Here is a 9,719-nt window from a genome sequence, read left to right as displayed (position 1 = left end):
GTAGGTTATGTTTTTATTCTACATTTTTAGGAAGACAGGGAACAGGGCCAAGACCTCCACACTCCCCTGGGAAGGACAGTCAGGAGAATTAGATACATCTAAAGTGGGCACAGGACGGAGGTCAGATCTTCCTGGGAGGTGGCTGGAAAGACTTGGGCTTAAGCCACGGGAGCCAGGCCGACCTGGTTGTTTGCCCTATCGAAGACAGTAAAGTACTGGCGGATGAAGACATCACCCAGGATCCAAAGCTCTCCAGATTCGGTGGGGACATCCATGCCCTCGAAGCCGCTGATGCAGCTGCCCTCACTCTGGAGAAAAGGAGAATAAAATTGGAGTTGAGACACCGATTCAGCAGTGACAGGTGCTGGGTGATAAACATCCAGGGCACCCTGGTGCAGCTGCAAGGCACGTGCAAGGAGGAGCTTCCTGGCTCAGTGTCCAGGGACTCGGCTGTTCTTGGCCTGGAGTCGGCCTGTAGAAGCGGTCCACAGCACGGTTGGTTTCTACGCATTACTGGACATTATCTGGCATTTCTGGCAGGCACAGGAACCCTGACATCAGCATCAGAGCTAAGGGGCTTGGGGAGAATTCAGCTGGTAGGAAGGAGTGTGAAAACCCTGTTGATACAGCCTTTTCTCATGATTATTGTGATCCCGACCAGGGGCAAACTGGATGAGCAGTTAACCCTCTTGCCTCACTAAATCACTGGGCTGTGACCTTGTCTGCACGTCACCTGGGGAGCTTTGAACCCCCGCAGCCCCATCCCATTGCTCAGACCTTGTTCTCTCCTAATGTAATCAGAATCACTGGGGGAGCCCAGGCATCTGTGCTTCTTGTTGAGTAACATCAGTCCACTGGCAAAATCAGTTTTCCACCTGACGTTATAATAATAGAAGGGAGAGTTTTCCTGTGGCTCGTATAGTTAAGATTGGCTACTTGGTAGAGATGGTAGGAGTGTCGGAAGCCCCAGCCTATGGAAATGAGGATTTCCATTTGCCCAACCCTTGGTAGCTCTGATGTGATCAGTCTCACTTGGGTAACCTAACCGCACTCTGAGGGTGGGGAAAGCTGCCATGTCTACATTTTGGATGAAAAAACTGAGGCTGTGATGAGCTGTGGCTTGTTCAGAATCAATGGGCTGGTAATTCAGACCCAGGACTTGGACCCAGGGGTCCAGATAGAATCCTCTTTTCCTCCATTAGCGTTTGTTTCACTTGTTCCCTTGGGGGGCTGTATCCGAGTTCTTATTCCTGCGTTTGTTTTTAATCTATTCCTTCTCTCTGGAGCTGTCTAGGGCAGATGATCGTCTGCCTCTGCCTCTCGGCTTCAGCTCGTGGAAGCCCACTTTCCCTCTGCAGAGGGGACTCTGTGGCCACATTCTGTGTGGGCCCCTCTAGTGGATGCTCCAGAGCCCCCTCACCTGCAGGATGTAGGCACTGGGTGGCACAGGATACTGGACTCCGTTGATGGTGAAGATGATGTCGGGCAGGCTGCTGATGGCTGAGCAGCTGACCACCATCTGGAAAGAGTGAGGTGAGAAAAGTTAGCAGGGTTTTCATCCCATCTGCCTGGCACACTCACTACTTGAGCGTAGAACAGAGCCGTGGGGGCTGGACTCACCTCGCCGTCTGAGTTCTCACTGGCTCCGATGTCGCTCTGGATGTTGGCAATGGGGCTGGTTGGGCCCGTCAGCAGAGAGGTGCCGGTGTCAACAATGGCCTGGCAGCCCTCAGCGCAGGCGATGGTCTCTCCGTTCATGGTGATGCTGAGGGCAAGAAGCAAGTGAAGGTCCCTGAGCCCTCAGGGGTACATCTCTCCAAGGGGGAAACAGGAGGTGACCCCAGACCTTTCTTTCCCACCCGTCCATTGGCCAATGCGTGAATTTCTGTTCCTCTCGTTCACACATTCATTCATCCTGCATTCATTTATGCAACAAATATTTCGCAAGTGCCTACTCTCTGCCAGGCATGGGAAACGCAAAGGTAAAGCAGACAGCCTCACAGTTCCAGGCTGCAGGGAGTTCCCGGCCTAGCTGGCAAGACAAGTTATGGTTGCAGAAGGGCAGGATGATAAGCCAGGCGTGCGTGCGGCAGGGAAGAAAACAGGGTCCAGGGTGAGAGGCGGTGGAAGGAAGCAGCCAGGGGAGCAGACACCCAGGGATGCCAGGCAGTGGAAGAGAGGAGGACATCAACAGGGGACAGTATGCAGGGAGGGACAGAGACCAGGGGCTTTGGCAGGAGTTGGAGGAACTGGTGAAATTCTAGCCTGGCTGGGCAGACATGAGGTGATCGATGTGTCCTGGTTTGCCTGGGATGGTCCCAGCTTTAGTACTGAAAGTCTTTGTCCTGGGAAATGGTTCACTCTTGAGAAAACCCACTCAATTGAGCACCGTAGCAGGCTAGCTGGGGAAGAACAGCGTGGAATGAGGCTGCAAGGGAGACCGGAGGGACCCTGAAGGGGTGCGTGGAACAAAGTGACTTCACACAATTTCTCAGCCATTTTGCCCTACTTCTAGACTGAAAGTGACACGTTTCCTCGAGTGGGAGGAGCATGTGCTGGTTCACAGGCAGGTGGTCGCCCAGCTTTCCCCAGGGATGCTGGTGGATTGTCTTGCCTCCGTGACTAGGAGTACAATGGCTATCTGACCCTTGCAGAGTCTCGGCTTCCCAGACAGCTCTTCCCTCCTCCGCCAGGGAGGTGTCTTTCTAGGGGTCTCTCTGGCTTGGCCAACTTCCACATTTCCCCTGGAGTGTGTTCCCCTGTGTCAACTGTTCTCAGGGGGATTCTGGAAAGCTGGTTAGCTGTGAATCCATGAGGACATGGGATCTGGGGCCCAGGCCTGGATGCTGCCCGTCCGTGGCAGTCTCACCTGTCCACGGAGATCTGCCAGTAACCCTCGACAGAAACAGGCACCCAGTTGAGACTTCCAGTGTAGTAAGAAGAGTCAATGCCACCAAATATCACCACGCTGCCACTCTCGTCATCGCTGTGGAAAGTGAGGGAAGAAGACATGAATTTCTCTGTTCGTTCATTTGTGTGAACATCTGCTGTTGGCTCCTCAGAGCTTCCCTTGACCGGGCACTTGGCAGGCTGTCCTGGGGTGTGACAAGTGTGGTTTCTTGTCCTCTTAGGCCAGGGCCCACGCAGTGGACACTGTCACTGTTATTTCCACTTACCATGAGGACACTGAGTCTGAGGGAGGTGAGGCCACCTGCCCAAGGTCGCACAGCGGGGAAGTGGTGGAACTACGTTAGGAAGAACACGGGTCTTTTAGGTTGAGTGTGTGGTTTCCACTGTGGTACTCACTCTAGTTGCCATGGGGACCCCAGGGATGTGAATGGGTGACAGTGCCGGCTCTTAAGGACTTGATGGTGGAGATCACTTGTTCTTAGCTGGGAGCAGTTTTGCCCCCAGGGGAATGTCTGGAGACATTTTGGATTGGTTGGGTGGGGGCAGTGGATGCTACTGACATCTAATGCTTAGAGGCTGGGGATGCTGCCAAACGTCCTACAATGCATAGGACAGCCCCTGGCAAGGACTTATGCTGGTCTGAAATGTTAATAATGCCCAGATTGAGAGACGCAGATCTAGCTGGGGAGATACAATGGCCCCACGTGAAATATTTAAGTGCTCATAAAGGCAGATTATGTTTCAGAGCCACCTTGAACATCAACTGGCCAAGAGGAATACATGACAAAGAGCCTTCCTATTGTAAATTGCAGGAGTTCTTGTTATTTCAACATTCACTTTCTAAATCTCTGCAGTTTCAGGGTAGATGCAGAAGCAAATGGAGATGGCAATAAGAAATTAGTCATCGGAGAACTGGCCAGGTATAAAACACAACCCCCTCACTGAACCCACCCACCCTTGCTGTGAACGTCTCACAGTGCAATGCTATATAGTGAGGACCTAGACACGTAGTTACCAACCGAGGAAACAAGTGAATGACGGCGATCCCTTTCAAAAGAGGAGGACGTACGTGAGTGTCAGAGGAACGTTGAGTGTCTTAAGTGGATGATGCCCTCAGATATTCTTGCGTAACACTCTACTCAGCCCAAATTGACATTTGATTTATTCTTTGTTCATGTGTTTGTTTGTTCATGTATTTCTTTGTTCATTCCTAGAATTAGCCCATGGTCACAAATGGAACCTAGGTTTTATTAAATCATAAAAGAAACTTGCTTTCATGATTTAAAAATGTCATCATCCATGATATATCTTGATCAAATCTTTTCATTTTTGTGTTATGGAATTTTGGTCTGTTTGAAGTGTATTCACTTTATTTATTTATTTATTTATTTATTTATTTATTTATTTTCTGAGATGGAGTCTTGCTCTGTTGCCCAGGCTGCAATGCAGTGGCACAATCTTGGCTCACTGTAACCTCTGCCTCCCAGGCTCAAGCGATTCTCCCTGCCTCAGCCTCCCAAGTAGCTGGGTGTACTGGTGCCTGCCACCATGCCTGGCTAATTTTTGTATTTTTTAGTAGAGACAGGGTTTTGCCATGTTGGCCAGGCTGGTCTCGAACTCCTGACTTGAGGTGATCCTCCCGTCTCAGACGCCGAAAGTGCTGGGATTACAAGCATGAACCACTGCGTCTGGCCAAGTGTATTCATTTTCAATGGTATCTTTGGGGGCCAAGGATGAGGGAACTGGCACTGAAGGGCAAATGGCTGATGACATTTGTGTTGTGCACATCAAGGGGACAAAGATGCTGGTAAAATAAGATGGAGTGCACATGGCCAGTCAGAGGGAGACTTGGCACTATCACTCTGCAAAGACACATTTCTCTAGCCTCAGACATTGACTTTCCAAATCCCTTGCTTCCCAAGACCCTCTCCATCGCAGCCAGCCTTGGACAGCTCCTGCTGGGCCAGAACACTGTGACCTCTGGAGGGGGAGGTGGGAAGAGGCCCCTCTCTACCCAACTTACGCGCTCAGGTAGACAGAGAAGAGGTCCTGAGAAACCAGGCCCTGGTTCCAGATGTTGTCAAAGACGGGTGTGGCCCCGGAGGAGGAAATGCTGGGGTAGGCCAGCCCCAGGATGCCGTCGAAGGGAGCATAATAAAGGAAGGAGCCTGGTTCAGTCTCGCTCAAGCCGAAGATCTGATTGGTGTCCGAGATGCCTCCAACCTGGGTGGGGGAACCGAGATGATGTTCACCATCTTGTCATGTTCACTGAGCTCTGGGTGCCAGCCTCAGGCCTACAGCTGCCCTGGTTCATCCCATGCAGGACTTGGCTTCCAGGGCATCAGCCCGGAAGGAGGGGAGAGGGACAGTCTCCTGGAATGCTCGTTCCTCTGCTGGAGGTAACCATGGCAGCTGATCTGCAGATGGCCATGGTCTATGACTCAGTGTGAGATTTTGGTGGAGAACAGATTCACTGTGTGTTTGTGTTACTTACTGATGAACAAATGCAAAGCAGACCCCGGGCGATTCAGGGCCTTTGACTCTTGCCATGCCCCAAAAGTAGCAGAGAGGGTTTGTGGAGATTTCCTGCCGGGGGGGGGGGTGGTGGCTGCAGGTCGGGAGAAGGAGGAAGAAGAGGAGGTGCCGATAGAGAACTGAGCCTTTACTGACTCTCCCCACCCTCCATAACATTCTGGTTGGGTGGAGCTGAGGCTGGCTTATGGCTCCCGGTAGCCCACCCTTTTACTTACTGCCACCCAAGCCAGCAATGTCTGTGACATCTCTGCTGCTTCTCCCTGATCCGCACCCCCAATCAGGTTACTTTTGTGATCACCGAGACTCATCTTGCTGGAATAAGCTTATTCTGGGGGTGCCTGATGGTGGGATGCAGCAGCAGCCTGCAGGCACCCACCTTGACAGTGTCGTATCCGAGGATGCCTGTCATGCTGCCGGTGCCGTAGGTGATGGAGAGTGTCCCGCTGGTGGACTGGTAGGTGGAGGAGTCCTCAGGGTTGAAGCGCTTGTGGTTGGCTGCAAGGGCAAGCGGTGATTGTCAGTCTCTTGAGAGCTGGGTGAAGGTCACGAGCTGGGATGTCTTCCTGGGATGGGGTGCCCTGGCCCCAGGAAGGGCTCTGGAGGTGAGCAGTGACCTTTTCCCCTTGACCCTTGGACCCCAAGAGACCCCAAGTTCTGTCCTGTCTCATTGAACTTCGGGGACCATTCACTGATAGCAGGTCCCCAGCCAACCCCAAGGGCCTCCCAGGGACTCCCCAGGCCATCATTGAGCTGAGCAGGCTGGTGGCTGCCCTGTAAGGAGCGCTTTCACCCCCCACAAGCGCTTTCACCCCCCATTCCCCGGCCGGTGCTCCTGTTATGATGTGGAAGAAGCCGGAGGCACCTCATCTTAATTAAAACTCAGGTGAAAACATTAGAAGAGGAACAAACCAGCAACACACATTGTTCATGACTTCCAAAGACAAGCTCTCTTTCATTAGCAAACAATGATTTTTCTTTTTTTTTTAAAGGAGCTCAGCACTCACCTCTAACCTGTCCTAGCCAGGCTTTGGAGCCATTTCCTCACACTGGACTCTTTCCTGGTGGGCTATTCTACAGCCCTTTGGCCCTGTCTCGCTTTGGGCCCCTACAGTTCCTCTCCCAGGCTGTGGTTATTTTGGAGAGCTTCTCTCTGCCCTCAGACTGGAAAGTCTTTGACCGCAGGAATCTTATCACTCATCCCTTTACCCCATGGAGCACCTGCGCCCAGTGCTTGGCACGTAGTAGGTGCTCAGTAAATGCCTGTTGAGTGGCTCCAGCAGGCTTGAGGTGGGAGCTGTCTGAAGCCCACGGGTGTCCAGGGTTCCCCAGGGTCAGCTGGTGCTGGCGAGCGAGAGTGGGGTGGGGCGGGCTGGGAACTTACTGCAGGCGAGACTGGAGCAGTAGACTGAGGGCACCCACAGGTTGGAGGATCCGGTGTCAAAGATCACGGTGAAATCCTGGGCAGGGGTTCCAATGCCGATAGTGCCGAAGTACTCCATCTGCCGAGGCCGGGACAGGGCAGTTCATAGACCGGGGTCTCTGTCGGGGCCTCCCTAAGGGCTCTCTCTAGGTCATCTCCTCGGTCTGCCTCCCTACCTTTTCCTTCCCTCCTCACAGTTCTTGTCTTTCTCTTCCCAGCCACTGCCTTCATCCTTCAAAGCCCAGCCCTGGCGTCCCTTCCTCCTTGAAGTCTTCCCTGATTGCTCCTCCAATTTACCCTCTGCTCTCTCCTAAACACCACAAGCACCTAACAATCTGCTGCTCCCTCTTCAGCGGTTGTCTCGTCTGTCACAGTCTTCCCATCCTTACAGCACATGTTCTCAGAGGGTGGTGGTGGAACCTTCTAGCACCGGGCAAGTGACAGCTTAAGTGCTTGTGCCTTAAATTGTTTATCAGAAGCGAAGCAAGCCACCTAAAGATGGAAGCCTGGCTGGTTTTCTTTTTTCTACATCTAGATGTGTACAGTAGTTTGCAAGAAAGGACATTGCCAGTATTTTTCTTCTTCTTCTTCTTTTTTTTTTTTTGAGGCAAGTCTCACTCTGTTGTCCAGGCTGGAGTGCAGTGGCATGATCTCAGCTCACTACAGCCTCCGTCTCCTGGGTTCCAGTGATTCTCCTGCCTCAGCCTCCCAAGTAGCTGGGATGACAGGTGTGTGCCATCACGCCTGGCTAACTTTTGTATTTGTAGTAGTGACAGGGTTTCACCATGTTTCCAGCCTGGTCTCGAACTCTTGACCTGAAGTGATCCACCCACCTCAGCCAACAAACCAGTACTTTTCTTCTGAGTGGCAGCATTTTCCCCCCTTGCTGGCTCTGTTCTCGCCACAATGGTCTGCTTGCTGCTCCTTGGTGATGACCAGTCCCTCCTGCCCTAGGGCCTTTGCACAGGGTATTTCTTGTGCTAGGAAATTGTTTATTCTAGATCTTTCTTTGGTTGATCCTTTTTCAAAAATCAATCATTCAGGTCTCTAGTCAAATGTCCCCTCTGCCAATAGGTCTTCCATGACCCCTTTATCTAAATTTGCCCCCTCTCTATCTTCTTTTTCCTCATACTCCAATTAATTAATTGTCTTGGCCCTCATCATTACCTGAAGTTATCTTATATGCTTGTTTATTTGTCATCCTCTTTAAAATATAAGCTCCAGGAACTTTGCTTATTCACCATCGTTTTGGCAACTTGCATAGCCTCTGGCACATAGAGAGATGCCAATATTTGCTAAATATTTGTTAACTAAATAAATCCACTAACTGAGCCTCTTATCAAGGGCCTGCCAGACCCCATGCTAAGCACTCCAGAAAACATGATTGTGTTAATTCCTGGCAACCACCTCTGTTGGTAGATATTAGTGGTTCTGTTTTCCAGACCAAGAAACAGGCTCAGAGGATTTAAATGACTTGGCCAAGGTCCTGTGGCTTAGAGGCGCTAGAACCCACATTTGCACCAGGTCTGCTGGATGGCAGAGGCCAATCTCTGAACCACAGGCATGACTGCTCTGTGCCCTCTGCCCTGTGCCAGGCACAGAGGGGACATACGATATCTGTGGGAAGGCAGGGTGTTTGCTATCGGGTGTCAAATAATAAAGTCAGAGTGATCTTTCTGAAACTCAGATCTGATCTTGTCAAGTTCCTGTTTGAGATAAATCAGTGGCAGTTAGGATGGAGCCTCTCTCCGTCCACCCCTCGGCTCCTCGGGCCGCAGTGTGCAGCACCTTCTTCCCTCCCTCTCGGCTCTCCTTCAGATACCCTGTGCTTCCGCCTGCACAGGGTTCGGCACAAGTGATCAGGCTGTGTGGAGTTCTGTCTTCTTCTCTTGGAAATTCCTGCTCTTCCTGCATGGCTCCAGGGAGGGTCCCTGCCCATGTGGCAGACTCTCGCAGTGTGACACCTTCACTCTCTAGTCCTCCTGCTGCCTGTTCTTTTCATTGGTTTGCAGGACTCCTTGATTACTGTCTTTCTCTCCTCGGCTAAGACTTTGCTCACCGCTGTTTTCCCCTGAGCCCAGCACAGGCCCTGACATGTAACGAGGCGCTCAGAAGAAATAAACGTTGCATGAACGAGTGAAGGAATGAATGAATGAACAAGAAGCAACAGCTCTGAGTGTGAACTTTCCTGCCTGCCCGGGGCCACTGACATCTAGGGGGCAGACCCTGGGTCACTGCCTAGAGTCTCAGAGCCCTGGCCTGTCCTCCAAGACTCCAGGGAAACTCTCTTTCCTGCCGGCCAAGTCCTCAGAGCCGGCCCCGCCACTTGCCCACACACTCACATCCAGGTAGTTCTCCAGGGTCTGTTCGTCTATGAGGATGGGCGCCTCCCCCTGGGGGAAGTACTTCTTGGCTGGGTTGAAGTTATGCTTCTTCAGGAAGTCCTTGAGCAGGCCATGCTCGGACAGGTTGCGCCTCAAGGACTTCTTTCTGACGAGGGGGACCCTGTGGTTTGGAGGAGGAAGAGGAATTAGGCAAGGATTCTGCTCACCGGGTGCTGTGGCAGCCCCAGAAGGGAAGGGAAGCGGGTCTAAGAGAAGAAGAAGGAAGGAAGGGAGATGCTCCCACTTCTGCGCAATAATGGAAAGAAGTTCAGCTGCCCAGTGATGGAGCTTGCACCCAACCCAGGCTGGACTCTTAACCAGCTGGTCTAAGAGAGGAAGATGGAAGGAAGGGAGGAGCTCCCACTTCCGTGTAATAATGCAAAGAAGTTAAGTTGACTAGGGCCGGAGCTGAGAACCAGACTCAGGCTGGGCCCGAGTTTTAACCAGGTCTGCAGGGCTGACGGAGAGAG

General features: G+C 52.0%; 1 protein-coding gene across 1 annotated transcript in view; it reads right to left on the bottom strand.

The window, feature by feature from the left end:
* Nucleotides 1–9,719, bottom strand: part of LOC115893616 (pepsin A-2/A-3) — a 10,083-nt gene continuing 364 nt past the window's right edge. Inside the window, exons 2-9 of the mRNA XM_030918498.1 lie at nt 9,208–9,370; nt 6,827–6,944; nt 5,822–5,940; nt 4,934–5,133; nt 2,870–2,986; nt 1,621–1,765; nt 1,421–1,519; nt 1–308 (exon numbers count right to left, since the gene is read on the bottom strand). Coding sequence (XP_030774358.1) covers nt 159–308; nt 1,421–1,519; nt 1,621–1,765; nt 2,870–2,986; nt 4,934–5,133; nt 5,822–5,940; nt 6,827–6,944; nt 9,208–9,370 — 1,111 coding nt within the window. The 3' untranslated portion in view covers nt 1–158. The remainder of the gene's footprint in view (nt 309–1,420; nt 1,520–1,620; nt 1,766–2,869; nt 2,987–4,933; nt 5,134–5,821; nt 5,941–6,826; nt 6,945–9,207; nt 9,371–9,719) is intronic.

Source organism: Rhinopithecus roxellana, chromosome 15 (genome assembly GCF_007565055.1).
Source record: "Rhinopithecus roxellana isolate Shanxi Qingling chromosome 15, ASM756505v1, whole genome shotgun sequence".
NCBI lineage: Eukaryota > Metazoa > Chordata > Mammalia > Primates > Cercopithecidae > Rhinopithecus > Rhinopithecus roxellana.
The sequence above is the reverse complement of the archived record's forward strand: the minus strand, read 5'-3'. Positions and strand labels throughout refer to the sequence as shown.